This window comes from Vanacampus margaritifer, chromosome 6 (assembly GCF_051991255.1).
Source record: "Vanacampus margaritifer isolate UIUO_Vmar chromosome 6, RoL_Vmar_1.0, whole genome shotgun sequence".
Taxonomy (NCBI): domain Eukaryota; kingdom Metazoa; phylum Chordata; class Actinopteri; order Syngnathiformes; family Syngnathidae; genus Vanacampus; species Vanacampus margaritifer.
The window spans coordinates 6,845,141-6,860,711 of NC_135437.1; the positions used below are offsets into that span (position 1 = coordinate 6,845,141).

At 36.8% G+C, this 15,571-nt stretch overlaps 1 protein-coding gene across 3 annotated transcripts in view; it reads left to right on the forward strand.

Moving 5' to 3' along the window:
* The window catches only part of LOC144054191 (polypeptide N-acetylgalactosaminyltransferase 18-like), a 107,731-nt gene that overhangs the window by 70,705 nt on the left and 21,455 nt on the right, over window positions 1–15,571 (forward strand). For 2 of the 3 annotated variants that reach the window (XM_077569387.1, XM_077569386.1), the window contains 5 exons: window positions 418–604; window positions 2,390–2,587; window positions 3,314–3,428; window positions 7,379–7,564; window positions 11,548–11,685. In XM_077569387.1, the coding sequence (XP_077425513.1) occupies window positions 418–604; window positions 2,390–2,587; window positions 3,314–3,428; window positions 7,379–7,564; window positions 11,548–11,685 (824 nt within the window). The remainder of the gene's footprint in view (window positions 1–417; window positions 605–2,389; window positions 2,588–3,313; window positions 3,429–7,378; window positions 7,565–11,547; window positions 11,686–15,571) is intronic. The other variant, XM_077569388.1, reaches the window with a different exon arrangement.

The following is a 15,571-nucleotide window of genomic DNA, read 5'->3' on the forward strand; positions in this document are numbered from 1 at the left end:
GTCATGCATGTAAAACAAAAGTAACGACTAACAACCCTCTGTTTTGAAAATGTATTGAGTAAAATGTACAGATACTGTTTTTAGAATGTAAGGGTTAAAAGTAAAAAGTATTCTAAAAAATGAATTACAAGGTATTGGAAAAAAACTACTCAAGTACAGTAACAAAGTATTTGTACTTCGTTACTTCTCATCTCTGCACCTGACAAGACAAAAGTGGCTACAGGGAGCTAATTGGTTGACACAAGGAAAAGGGCTGACAAGAACAGTTGGGGATGAAAACCAAACAAGCAGACATGAACACGAGACACTGGAAAACTTAACACATGAACCAAAACAAAATCGAATAAAAATGTCAAAATTACAGATCATGTTCATTTGACTGCATGTAATACAAATGAGTGTTTTTTTTTTCTCCAGTGGAACTGAAAGAGCACCTCCAGAGTTTTATTGATGAGATAAATGTTCAGCATGGACCTGAGTTCATCAAAGTGGTCCATCATGACAAGCAGGAAGGACTGATCAGGTCCAGAGTCAGTGGGTGGAGGGTTGCTTCAGCACCGGTGGTGGCTCTGTTTGATGCACATGTGGAATTCAACACTGGTTGGTGAGTTTGCATTAATACGCTTTTAATATGCAGACATGTAATTCTGTGTTGGAATTTTAGTTTAGGAACAAAAACACAAAAATAAAAATGCTAACAAAGGTCAGTACAGAAGAATGGAGAAATACGGAAAAATAGGGTCCAAGGCGAGAAAGGGAGAAAAGTGATGAGGATTCTAAAGACCAACAAGGGACTGAATAACATTTTATTTTTAGTTTGTCACATTGTGATGGTATGGCTAATAGAGATATTTTTTCCTCAGGGCCTCAAATCCCCGGCCACACTCTCGCCTAGAGTAAACAGCTGTGTAGATTCACTGTATACTGGAATGCCTTTTATATTTATATAACTAAATCAGTCTGACCAGGTGAAAGATTCACCTTCCAATGAATAAACAATATGAAAGACAAAAAATACCCTTATGGCTGTGATATTGCTTCTTTGTACTTTTACAAGAAGTCTCTGGGGAGGATGAATTGATTGTCTGTTGATGTCTCAATTGGGACACTTAAAGCTAGTTTGCAGATTCTGGCAGTTTGTCTCTAAAGACTAAAATGAATAGATAATATTTTTGTTTTCTACAGATCAATAGTATTTTGATATCAAGGTCTGCATATGATCTTAAATTATGGAGATAGTTTAAAAAAAAAAAAACGCTATCAAACAGGAAAAAAAGTAATTTTACCAAATTTTAAGTCAAATATTTCACCTGAATGAGTCACATTCAAATTCAAACTACTCCACAGTATCGTATACTTTGGTTTGTAGATTATTTTTGGATCATGTGAGAATGCCTGAGCAACCAGAGGGGAAAACAACAACACGGTAATAACAAGTAACCGCTTCACTACACTGGCCCAAACTGAGCTTTCTCACTATCTGTACACAGATTGGGGTCATTGAAGACTCCGAATTGCCTGTAATTGTGAAGATCATTGGAAATGTTTGTCGTTTTGTTTTGTTTTGTTTTTTTTGTTGTTTTTTTCATTTCCAAAAAAAGAGTACACTCATCCCGACCTTGAGATACTTGATACTCAGATACAAGATGACATACAGTCAAACTATTTTGACGTATGCCTCCTCTTTATGGGTAAAAAAAATAAAAAAATAAAAAATAATAAAAAAAGGAGAGCAATGATGATGACATGTCAAATGAACAATACTGAGCTCTCCAGGAAAAAAAAAAAAGGAAATGTTTGTCGTGAGAAAGATTGTGAATAATCATGTTCCTTTTGGAAGTTTTTGTCAAAGTGTGTGTGGGGGGGGAGCAAATGTATAAAGTGGTGACGTGCAGGGTGTAAACTTGTAAATGCTTGACATTGATACTTTTTATCTGAACTAATCAAATGATTATTGGCTCATCAATTGATAAGTAGGTAGAACAGATTTTAACAAAATCAATGTGTCTTTGGGAATTGTATTGGTCATATATTTTCGGCGTTCATAACTACATCAGTCAAGATTTACATGGCACATGATGGAACGTCTCAGAATTGGTCATAAATTTATTACCATAGGAAGTGTGTTTAGTTTATTGCTGGTTATTTCAATGTAGCATATTTAGATCTTCAAATTTCTTTCTAATGGCTACAACATGGACTGGAATCAGAGATGTATCACAAGCAGGTTGCAGCATTTTTCATCTGCTTTGTTTTTTTTGCCATAACGGCCAGGTGGCCATCATATATTATTAAGAATTAGGTAGATGATTGAATTATTTAGTAAATTAAATTATATTAAATGAAAGTATGTAGAGTTCTCAGCCAAGTTTCTCTTGGCCTCCCACAGGGCCGAGCCGGTTCTTCAGCGAATAAAGGAGGACCGTACTCGGGTGGTGTCTCCTTCTTTCGACAACATCAAATATGACACATTTGAGATGGAAGAGTACCCGCTGTCTGCTCAGGGCTTTGACTGGGAGCTTTGGTGTCGATACCTCAACCCACCGAAGTCCTGGTGGACGTTGCGCAACCACACAGCTCCTATCAGGTAAAAACATGAGTAAGCATGAGCCCTGAGAGATTCTTCTCTTCCTAAGATGTGATGAATGTTTTAATAAAAAATACCTCAGGGGGTTTAGCACTTTCCAAGCCCACATATAATCAATTAAAATCAAACTCCTATCTAAGGTTTTGTTATATGCTGTTGTTACGGTGTAATTGTTGGGCAGCTGCATAAATGTATACTATAAATGAAGTTTTCCTTTTTTTTTCTTCTTTTTTTTTTACATACTTAGTAGGGGTGTCAGTCAATTAAAATGTTTAATCAAATTAATTGCATGACTTTACTAATTAACTCACGATTAATCACAAATTAATCACACATTTCATATCTGTTCTAATTGTACAATTGTAGAATTTTTTTTTTCCAGTTTTTTATACTCTTGTTAACATAAGTGGCTAACCTCATACAATTATTAAATAATACATATTATTTAGCATAGTTATTTTATATAATATAAAAAGTTATACTAACAAAAATGTAGTAAAAAATACACTCACACAAGTCAAGTTCTGAGATATATTTCAAGTAGAGTAAGTTAATAAAGGCTCATGCCTATAAGACATCTTTTATGGAAAGTAGCATGAAATTAAATAGTAATAGTAAGAGAGATCAGTGGTAGTTTTTGTGTCATGAAGTTCCCCGTTGAACCCTTTTTTGTATTCAAAATCTGTGTTTACCCTGTTCTCTGTGTTTACCCTTATCTTTTTTTAGGAGTCCCGCTCTTATCGGATGCTTTGTGGTTGACAGGAAGTACTTTGAGGAAATTGGCCTACTAGATGAAGGGATGGAAGTTTACGGAGGGGAGAATGTGGAGCTTGGTATCAGGGTAAGTTTGTGCACAACAAGCCGCATCCAAACAAGGCAGGCCGCCACATAACAACAATTTCCTCTAAAAATAAACTAAAAATAAACTTGAGTTCAGAAGTATATGCAGTCGTCACCATACACAATCAGGTATGCTGGAAGGAAACATTTCAAGCATGCAGATTAAAGAGAATGACCTTTCTTTGAAAGAATGAGAGGTTTGTTTTTCATGCCATTTTTTTCCTTTTCAGTTTGTCTGACTCAAGGTACAATCCAGTGACGTGCAGTGACCTCTAGGTTTAGTTTATTCGCAAATTGAGACGCACACACCAATTACAAATTTGTGTGTCGACAGGCGAGTGTACAACGTATCCTAGGGTGACCATGTTTTCATTTCCAAAAAAAGAGTACACTCAGCCCGACCTTGAGATACTTGATACTCAGATACAAGATGCCATACAGTCAAACTATTTTGACGTATGCCTCCTTTGTATGGGAAAAAATAAATAAATACTCACTTTTGAAGTCTTAAATTTTTTACTCCACAATCTTTTTTTTCTTTTTTTTTCGAGCGGGGTTCGTACCCATCGCCTCCGGTGCGGCAGCCCAACACTTGCCACTCAGCTAAAGTTCTGGGACACCGTCAGCCAGTGCGCAGTCTGCCAGCCACAGTAAACGTTGCAGTGCACTCTGCCTCCCATTTGGCGCACAGCGAACAATTGACAATTTCAAACCCGCTAGGACGCCCGGAAAGAATGTCATGAAGTGAATATCTCCCTGTAAAACAGCCTAATTCCTCACAAAATCAAGCTAGCAATAGCAATGCCAAACACCATGTAAAGTGAAACAGCCAGTTAATCGAACCACATCCACAAAGCCAATCTTTCCTTTTGCACCATTCTTTGTGAAAAGTATGAATAATTCTTTGTCCCTTACTTTGCTGAAGATCCGGTAACTAAGGCGTTGGTCTCCCATCCTTCAAAAGATGGCGTTTTCCCTCAAAAGAAAGGCGTGAAAATAGTTTTATATTCTCCAGAGTGGCGTTTTCTTACCGCTTTGCTGTGCACTAAGTGTGTTTTGAATTCATAAATGCACTGCGCGAAAGTAGGTTCGCATAGGAATAATCCAGCGACGTAAAAAGGCTGCGTAGCGATCTGCCTATTTGCGTAAAGGACTTTTCTACTGGGAAACTGACTACGCATGTGCAAACACACATCGCTACGCGTAGAGAGCCGGGAAAAGCACAGTAGCGGTGTGCCTTCAGGAGGATAATTTTTGCAGCATTTTTGCCTGGAGGCCAGACGAAGTAATGAGTCATTTTTAATTGAGGTATGAAAATCACCAAATGTTGTCACTTTTAAACCTATAGGTATTGTACGCTTTCTGAAATGAAAGGAATAATTAAAATAAATTGAAAAAGCCAAACGGTTTCAACTTTCATTTCAGCCTGGGGTAGACAAGGCGGTGCCTACCTTGCCTATCCTAACCGCATGTCACTGGTACAATCGCATAACATTATAGTTTTAAATTACTGTACATTTTTCCTATTTTTTTTCTATGAATCACACCACATTACTTCAACTACTAACTCATTTTATTCTCCAATTTCTTTAAAGTAGCACTTGGGAACTTTTCAACCTTAATAAAATATTTTCATAACTCTTTTGATGAACCATCGACTTAAAATTGAGGAGGTTGGTATCATTTTTACTGGCACTATAAGCAACTTTGAGGAGGATGGTAGGAACACTGCAACACAAAAAAATACAAATATGCTGACTGCTTTATGGCTTATGTCACCTGTTTGTTATAAAGACGGAAGTCGATTTGAATGTCGACGCTCAATGGCATGAGCTCAAAAATCACCCAATGCGATTGTCCTCATGGGAAATGAGGTTTACCTCCAGGCATAACATTACCACTTCTGTCCATATGGCGGCGCCATAATCAACATAAACTGAAAGTTCAGTAGTGTTGCTTTAAGGTCAACTAAATAAGCTAAATAACATTCTAGTGATATACAATTGGGATTTTACTGAGACAAGGTTTTTCTTATGAACAGTCAAGTATATTTAACCTTCATGAGAATTCATTAATAAATTCATTAAGATGTGACATTTAGGGATGGAATTAGCAGAGGTGGGCAATCTCGGTCCTTGAGGGCCGGAGTCCTGCAGGTTTTGGAGGTTTCTCACTTCCAACACAAGCTGATTCCAATCAACAGGATCGTTATCAGGCTTATGCAGAGCTTGCTGATGAGCTGATCATATATCAGCCGTGTTGGAGAAGGGCAACATGCAAAACCTGCAGGATTCCGGCCCTCGATGCCCACCTCTGAATTAGAGTGTAGAGGTCAGTGTAGAAAGTTTCACTTCTTTAGTATAATCTGCTATTTAACTTATTTCTTCACATCCCATTTTATTTGTTATATTTTTTTCCTCTTTTCCACTTTTATCTGCATTTTTTTTTTTTACTTCTTTACTTCTATGCCCTCGTGTGTGAGACGGATTGCAGCTACATAAACATATTGCCTTATTGTCTTATCTCTAGTATTACGAAATCTGTATAGAGAATGCTGAAATGTATAATTTTTTTTTAGGGAAGCACATATCTCCATTTTTTTGTTACTGTTCTTGGGCACTTGGCCAAATGCTGCTGTATTGTTGTTCTGCAGAAGGTCTATGCATTGGAAAGATAGGGGGAAGAAGGCAGGAATTTATTGCACACACACAAACAGAAAAATGCCATTTTCGGCCAATTCACTTCAGGTTTATTTTGAGGTGGGGGGAAAGGACTCACAATAAAAGTTATACAATTCATAGCATTACAGTTCGGAGAAAGTTGATTCCGTTCCCTATTCTGTCATTTCGTTGAGTGTAATAAAAGACCACAGCACAAAGCAGGCAGGGTTTATTTGGGGGTTTTTTAGTGCAGGAGAAAATTGAAGATTGACAATCAAGCGCCACCCCAGACAGCAAGCAGTTTGAAACGATATGGAACCAACGTTATTTTCCCAACAACAAATTATTAAATCAATATTGAAGGTTAATGTGGATTCTACATCAATGGTCAAGAATTAGAACAACATTGCCAAAATTGCGTTTTAACATAATGTGAGTAGAATGGGGTGGTACTAGATAAGTTCTTGTACTTCCACCTACAGTAGGACTCCAGTGAACTATGGCATCTATTGATCATCTTTTTCTTTCTTTCTTTCAAATTGTATTTTTATATCTTGTAGTGTGTTTACTCAATCAAAAAATTAAAATCAAAATGTAAAAAAAAGTCAATGAATCAGTGTTCAAAATCTGATTTTGGTTTTCCCTCATGTTGCACATTGTTTAAAAGTGAAATAACCAGTGAAGGTAATTTCTTTGAGGAACAAGTGATCTAACCTTCTATTATTCAACAACCACTGATTTGATTAAATTAACAGTTGCGCAATCACCTTGCATAATGGTATTGTGACTGTTAGGATATTTTCCAATCCGAATGGGAACAGTGAACAAACATGGGGTGTGACAACTTGGTGCAATTTTGAGTAATTTATTGCAATTTATTTTTGTACTTGAAGCAGGTTATCAATAACCTGGCAATAGCCAGATTGATAATTGTGATTCACTCAAGGGAGTTCTCCACAATATCAATCTGGGACTGCTCCACTGTGATTTGCTCTGGAAAAGTGGGACATTCTGAACAATACTTTGAGCTGATTGGATGATGCATCAATGATGTGCACATCTACCAAACTTTTGTTTTGGGTTTGCTGTTTTAATCATGTTCTTTGTTTTGTGACAAATGAATAACTGCATTTAGAAGATGTGTTCATGTGAATCATTGATTTATTTAATAAAAACATATGATTTTGTTGTTTTGTTAATGAAAATAAAGCTAATTCTCTTTCTCTCTCTCTCTCTCTCTCTCTCTCTCTCTCTCTCTCTCTCTCTCTCACACACACCCACTCACTTTTAGGTATGGCAGTGTGGTGGAAGTGTGGAGGTCCTTCCTTGCTCCAGAATTGCGCACATCGAGAGAGCCCACAAGCCTTACACAGAAAACCTGACTGCCCTCGTGCGGCGCAATGCTTTAAGAGTAGCTGAGGTCTGGATGGACAACTATAAGAGTCACGTTTATATGGCCTGGAATGTTCCACTTCAGGTACCGTATTTGAACCAGCTGAAAAACAGTTAAACCAACGAAAGTGACATTTATTAATTGACAGATATTTTTGTGTGTTTGATAGACCAATTAGGCGACGAGTCGACTTTACTACTCCGCATCAATGCCTTGAAGTCAAATAATCGCTAATCACCTGTTTTTTGGGGCATTTCATCTTCTAATTGGCCAATTTACTGAGGACTTTTGACTTGCTATTCTGATGCTGTCACAGGATTATAATCTGTGTTGCAGTAAAATGTAAACAAAGGCGACACCATTCATTCATTCATCTGCATGAGTCAGAGAGTAGAAAAATAAGTTGGTTATGGGAGAGCATAGTGGTTAGCCTTGGCTAGCTTTGGCCATTTCAATGTGCACTAGTCTTAATGTATTCACACAAGCGGGAACATGGGACAAGTAGTGAGGAATGAAGGACGTAGCACAAAGTAAAGTGAAGTTCCATCTTTGTTGTGGTTGTGTGTATGTGTTCTAGGGTGAGGAGTTGTCACTTGGGATATAGGGATTCCGATATCGGGCATTTTGACAAATACAGGGAGTTGAGGACTCCCTGTACCGGTATCGGCTTTCTTTTTTTTTTCTTTTTCTTTTTTTTTCTGACAGCCGATAAAAGGTAAATCTAAAATAATTTTAATCTCACGGAACTTTTTATTTTTAGTTAACTATATAAGAGATGCTGCTGACCATGGGAACCTTCTGAACCTTTCGTTTTTTGTTCGACATTAATTATAACAAAGAAATGTGAAAGTTTAGACCTAGATACACCAATCCGACGTCGGGCTTACCCCCTGTGACGTTGGCTCAGATGTCGGCACGTCGCGTAGAAAAATGACATAAATACACACCGTGCCGACCTGACTATTACGTACCTTCAGCACATGCACGAAAAGTAATTCCCCTCCATACCATCGGCGGCAGTAGTCATTATTCCTAAAGGCAACTGGAAACCTCTTTATGGGGGCGGAATACTTGTACTAATTACAAACAGTTGCTATACTTTTCCAGTCGCGTCCCCATGTCATGCCATAGTTTGGCTTTCATACCTTTGTTGGCATACCCTTTAACGGTAATATCATACGTCTCTCTTGAACCAAAGAGGCAAAGTCATCTTCCCGATCTTCTGTCCAGAGAGACATTGTACGTTCAAATGAAGAGGGTACAGCAGGGTGACGATGCGCAAAATGAGCGGGGAAAAAAATGGTCCAGGCTTTCCATCTGTTTAACCGCGTCGTCACTTCATCTTCTTGCCCCATGCGCTGATTCGCTAGCTAACAGCCAATCACAGTGATCAAATGCCCTGACGCCCAACGCGATAAAACATGTCGAATCTGCTGTCATGTCGAACAACCCCCCACTCCCCCGACGTATTCCAACTCAATCCGACTTTACGACTAATTTATACACTGATCAGACGGCACATGCCATCGGCCCAACGCTGTCCGACACCCGACGTTGGATTAATGGAACAATATCTTATGATTTTAGGTATTTTTAAATTTAAGAAAAACATATTACATTTTTAAGACATACTGATAATCTTGGGAGCTCCCTGAACATTTTATTAGAAATTTAAAAGGATGTCAATTGTCTTATATATATAAACCTTCTACATTTTGAAAAGTCTAAAAAATTGTACAGTAAAAATGTTTAAGACATTACAACGAAGATTGGCATTTGTATTTTATTTATCTTATTTATGCTAATACACCCCCCCCCCCTTTTTTTTTTTTTTTACTGGAAATTAATACCAACTCCAAATATCGGCTATTGGCCTCCTTGACTACTAATAATCGGTATCAGTCCTGAAAAACCATATTGGTATATATCTAGTTGGCACACACAGACACAACTTTGGTGGGTGGAATGCGGTTAAAATCGTTTCAAGTCTTGCAAGCTTGCAATTCCTTGTAAACGTACTTTGCTGCGTCGATCTTCTGCATGGCCCCCAGCAAGTCAATTTCTGCGTCTGCAATGTCAAGGACTAAGTGCGCCTTGACTGTGCTGATTTTAAAACTCAACCCATGCGCACAGTTAGGCTGCACTATATATATATATATATATATATATATATATATATATATATATATATATATATATATATATTCAGCTATAATGTTATTTTCAGTAATTAGAAAAACAGGTTTTTCACTCCCAAACATTTTCATTTAAAATGAGAAATGGGGTCCAAACTTCTAATCATTTCAGATGAGCAAATCTGTTTCATCACTTCCTAAATAGCACACCCTTGGGGAACACAAGGCTCGCCAAGGCAGCCTACTTCCCTCATATAGAGTCATTGGAAGTGTAGTGAGATAGCAAGCGCTCTTTGTTGCCTGAGCTGCAAGCATCTTGTCACATATCCAAATTCTCCCTTGGGATTTATTTACTTCAATTAAGGAAATTGTTTGTGTGCACAAATCAACTCAATAAAGCAATACAAATTCAAAATAAACACTGAGCGTAGCAGTCATCTGGCTGCAAATAGCTTTCTCTGGAGGCCTTGTAGGATGAGGAACTCGCAAACATCTTGTTTTGTGTAATCCGAGAAAAACACTTTCAAAAACAGAAGACATACTGTATGTATTTTTGCAGAAAATGTATTTTTGTTTTGTTTAACATACCCATCCCAAAAATAATAATGCACGTTTCCTCAGTCAGTCCTGTATCAGGTTTAAGTAAATGTTGGACCTGTTCTTGAATCCTGTTTAGAGAATAGATTACAAATATTGGATACTAAATTGTATAAAAGTACACAAGTTCAAACTTAAAACGTTTGTCGTTCTGAATGAATTTCCCCATCATATCAAAGTACTAAGCTAACAAACTGATATTGGTAAAAAATAATAATAATAATAAATAAACTTTTGTAGCCATATGCTAAACAGGAAGTCTCCCATTTTGATTTATTTTAGAATTTGTTAATTTTTGGGGGCCTTTTACATAGGTCATATTTTAACAAACTCCTACAGAATTTATCTGATTGCCTTCAAACTTGGCATGTTTCATCTTAAGATGCTTAACATTAAAAGTTATTAAAGGCTTTTAATTTCACTGCTGGCTTTTGTTGTTGAGATGCACTGTTTGCAAAGAAAATTGATGCTGTTTCTGAGGGTCTAATCATGGGCGAAAACTCGTGAAACATCAGACCCGGAAAAGGCATGAAAATCACTATTTTACAGAGTTCTTAAGCACTTTTCAATAAATGGTCTAATAGCGCCCTCTACACATTTTTAATCAGGCATTCCCAATTGTATGTTTCACCTACATTGGTGGAAAATTGCCAGGCGGCCTAAGACCTACACAAAACAATTTTGTAGCCATATGCTATACCTAACAGGAAGTACAGCATTTTGAATTTACTTGGAATTGTGCACCTTTTTTGGCATTCCACGGAGGTAATATTTTATTGAGTACTCATAAATCATACACAAAAAGGCCTGGCAAAAATATTTAGATTTTTCAGAATTCTTGTCTTGTGTGATAGTACCCAAATGTGCCAGTACCCCAACGTACAAGTACCCCAATGTGTCCAGTGTTGTGAGGGCCCTTTGCTGCTCGCAGCTCTAGGTTCAAATTAGAGTTGTTGCCCCTTTCAACCACAACGAAACACAACCAACTCGTGTTTTTGTCCATGCTTGGAACTGGCAGTGGCTGTGTATTGGAGCACTGGCCGGGAATTTAACCCGCAGTGTCTGCACAAAACGCCACCAGGTGTACCATTATGCTGTGTCAAAATAACTCAAATGACTGTATTGCTAACATCTTTCATACATAATGTATTTTTCCCGATGCTGTCTTAGAGTTTTGTTTTTTTAATGATTTTTTTTTCAGAAAATGTAGATTAAACTGCAAATTTTGCAACTCTATGACATTTGACTTGGAGGTTTAACTGTTTTTATTGGATTTTTGTTGTAATAAGAGGGGAAAGCACTGTGTAATTTCTGTGTTCTTGTCTTTTTCAATAGAACTCAGGAATAAATATTGGGGACATTTCTGAGAGAAGGGCCTTGCGATCCAGACTCAAGTGCCAACCATTCAGCTGGTTCCTTTCCAATATCTACCCTGAGCTCCGATCGTACAGCAACACGGTTGCTTATGGAGTGGTAAGATTGATTTTATGTTCTTTGATTATGCATTCTATTCATCTGGGATATCTTGTTTTATAAAAATACACTATGAAGTCTAATAAGTAGTTGTATAGTTGTTGAGACTACAACAATGCATTAACAAAGTTGCCAAGCTATAGAAATTCACTTTAGAACAATTCACCTGAATATCCATTCCATCATGTCAGAAGCATTACAGTGGGACAGTTATTTATTCAGTATACTATAAATAAAGTTGTTGTTTTTTTACACGCCTAAAAAATGCTAACCTTACAAAAATCAGCGCATTGTAATTGAACAAATTAATACTGACTAATACCTCAAAGAATAAATCAATGACAAAATGAGTAAAATCATTACTCAGTACTGACATTCCCACAATGCATACTCAACACACATAAAATGTCATGGCATTTCTTATTCTATGATGAATGAAGTTCTCATTAGTAGAAAGAGTTGCTGTGCATTGTTAGACATAATAATCTGCCGATGGAGCTTCACTTTGTGCCACTGCCCTTGTTCCTCATGTAATTAGCTTTCGGCTAACGACAAGGCTAGCTTCCACTACTCATACGCATGCACTACTTTACTCAAGCGTACCGGTGGAACTACGTCGCATCTGCTATGTAAGCATATATTGTAATTATCTACCAAGTATTTTTGCTTGTTTGAGCAATATATATATATATATATATATATATATATATATCCAAGAACAATCAGCTTGCATGCAGTGATTTCCACAGCAAATTACGAACAACTCGTAACAGTTGTTTTCCCTTTATTAGTGTTCCTTTTGGATTTATAATTAGTGAATACTGTAGGTTGCATTATGATTTCCCTGAGCACAGTGCAGTTCGGTCCTGAGGTATACAGGCATATGAGATTGTTTCATGATTCTATTCATATAAATAAGTGCTGACTTACAGCTTTGATTTTGGCAGTTTCACACAAATAGGGCATTTTGCACTTGGGAATTCCATCTATTTTATGCAAAATGCCGCACCTTCTTTTCGTGGGTCTCCGGGGAACATGTGTTGCACTCACACAAATTTAATTGGCCAGGTGCGGTCCACTTCACTGTTATGTTAAGACTAATTAAGCAGCACAGTATGATATTAGGTATTGAGTTGACATTTAGGGGCAAAAAACAAGATGGTGCAGCAAAGCATGTGACGAGCGCATCTTTGTCAGATGTTTGAATTTCAGCTTAGGTCTTTCTTGCTGCCCTTGCGTAGGTTTTCTCCAAGTACGTCGACATTCCTTCAAAAATATTCATGTTAGGTTAGCTAAATTGTGTATTAACTGGTGTTGAAGGATTATCTGTGACGGAATGTTTAGTCCAGGGTGTGTCTCTTTTCCGAAGTCAGCTGGGATATGCTCCAGTTCACATTTGTTCTTTCTGATTGCAGAGAGCCAAATTAAATACAGTACTTACATTTGTGCTCAATGCACTGATGAATTTTAAATTAGATCCTTGGTAAAAAAAAATGTTTAAATAAGTGTAACTGTTAAAGATATTTTTAGTCTAATGATTGAATGAAGCAGTTTCAAAATCCTTCTGTTTAATGCCAAATGCGCTTTCAAGTACTGTACTGTGAATTTCTAAGTAAACTTTTTTTCAGCGCCTGCACTTTGTAAACCTTGTCGTATGGTTGTGTAAAAATATGTTGTCTTGTAAAAGCTAAGCAGAATAATTCCACAAAGTAAAGTTGAAGAGGATCTACTACAAGTGCTGAAAATGTTTTCTTATATCAAATCTTTCCTCATTTCTTTTCATACTCATTCCTTGTTCACTACCTTCCCTGTCTCTGTTCAAACATGAGTTGGGAAACAAAGGTAAATTACCTTCCTGCTCCATTGTTCTGCTTTGCTGCGTTTTCCTCTAATTGCCTTAACCTGTTGACAACAAAGTTTATTTCTTTCTGACATCTACTGTAGCATCATACTTCATGTTTTCTATTGAAGAGTTCAGGGCAGAGACTGGTTGCTAAATTACTGGTCTGCTGGTCATCAGATTCCTTGGAACACTTAGGACTCCAGAAGGCAAAAAAAAGTGTAGCCACAGTAATTTTAAAAGAGACACACGTAGGCCTACTGCATGATTTACATTTAAAGAAAAAAAGTTATTGTGTGATAAACCAATTGTGAGTCTTTTACTGCAGCAATAACAACAAAGACAAATGACTTCTCTATGCTATAAATGCATTTTTACCAAATCTGATTAAATATGTAAATTATGCGCAAACCATTCTGCTTTGGTCTGAAAGAAGAAGACATCAAGCTGATAAGAGAGCTGATTAAAAAAAAACAATGAATGAATATGCTTCCTCATAATTATTTTATACACTGGCCTCTGGCCTCACTTCACAGTAGGATATGTGTTAGAGCTGAACAAATCCGAAATACCTCCCAGGATTAATCCAATTGATCAATGCAATTACCAAGTGCTGTAATAGTTGTGATAGTAGTGAGATATTTTAAATTAGAAAAAGAGCCTCCATATAGATTCTAAGAATTGTGATGAAATTATCTTCAACCTTGGAGAAATGTAATACAGGGATGGGATATCTGAGAGAAAATGCAGTGAGTAAAGAGAATAATCGATATTAAATCACTTTTTATGATACTAAAAAATAAGCTTGCAAAGGAGAGCTCTCTTTTATTTGTTCCTCTTCTACTGCCACTACTTGGGTTTTAGTTCAATCTGGACTTTAGCCTGCTTCTATTCTAAACGTTATTTTTACTTAGGTTAATGACTGGCAGCGCAGACTTTGGCTCATTTCCATTCTGATCCCAACTTTTGAAAGGTCAGTCAAAAGGCAAATGACTGCAGCTTAATATTTTATGACGGCAGAAAATATTTGAAATGCTACACTGAGGAAGAAGATTCTTCTTCTGAATGTATCTGTTTCCACAACATTGAACAAACTAAATGCTTCTTTCTGCTATTTAAGCAGCATTTATGTCTCTTACAAAGTTAATAAACCCGACGAAATGCCCTTGACAATCCATTGTTATTTCTCCCTTCAAATGAGCAACCAAACGATAGATAGATAGATAGATAGAGTGATTGATTGATTGATTGATTGATTGATTCTGTGTGTATGTTTATTAGATAGATAGAAAATTAGGCAGTCTTCCGTTATGTAACGTATCCCGTTTCGATTCATAGCCCAGTTTAATCAATGTCAATATCTTTTTACATCCACATCGTGTTATTTTTGTTAATGTATTTCTCATCTTATTTTCTCTACGTATCATGTATGTAAGTAACTGTTACATGATAAACCTTAATTAAAAATAATAATAATAATTTCATAGTCTGTTTTTTCAACATTTCTAAGGTAAGAATCCCGTTTTTGGCTTTCATTTGTATTTTACAATGCTTTCCTTTCAACTACATCAACAAGTCTGCACATGCCATGCAACAAGATGGACTGGTTCATTAATGAGAAGGGAGTCGACAACAATCATGATAGATGATGTATTATTTTAGTGTATGAATTAAGACTAAACATTCTTGCTGAAGACATTAGCCTGACTATGGAAAATTAGTGAACATATTAGAAGTTTCTGAAAAAAATATTTTGGAGATGTAGACAGACAGAAACAGACACTTGCCAGTTACACGTCTCTTCAACCAGTTAGTGAGGTTTGCGCAATCTGAGGTGAGGAAAGGTGAGACTGCTTGTAGTCACACTTCTCTCACCTGTGAATATGAACAGGAAATACGCAAATTCAGCATTTTTGACTGCAAACTCTGAATTTGATTAAAAAAGCAAACCAATATGAAGCTAACTAAACAAAAATTTGGAAGGATTATCAATATTTGTTTTTTGTTTGTATGTTTTACTTTTTGTGATGCCGGTAAGAGTCTGTC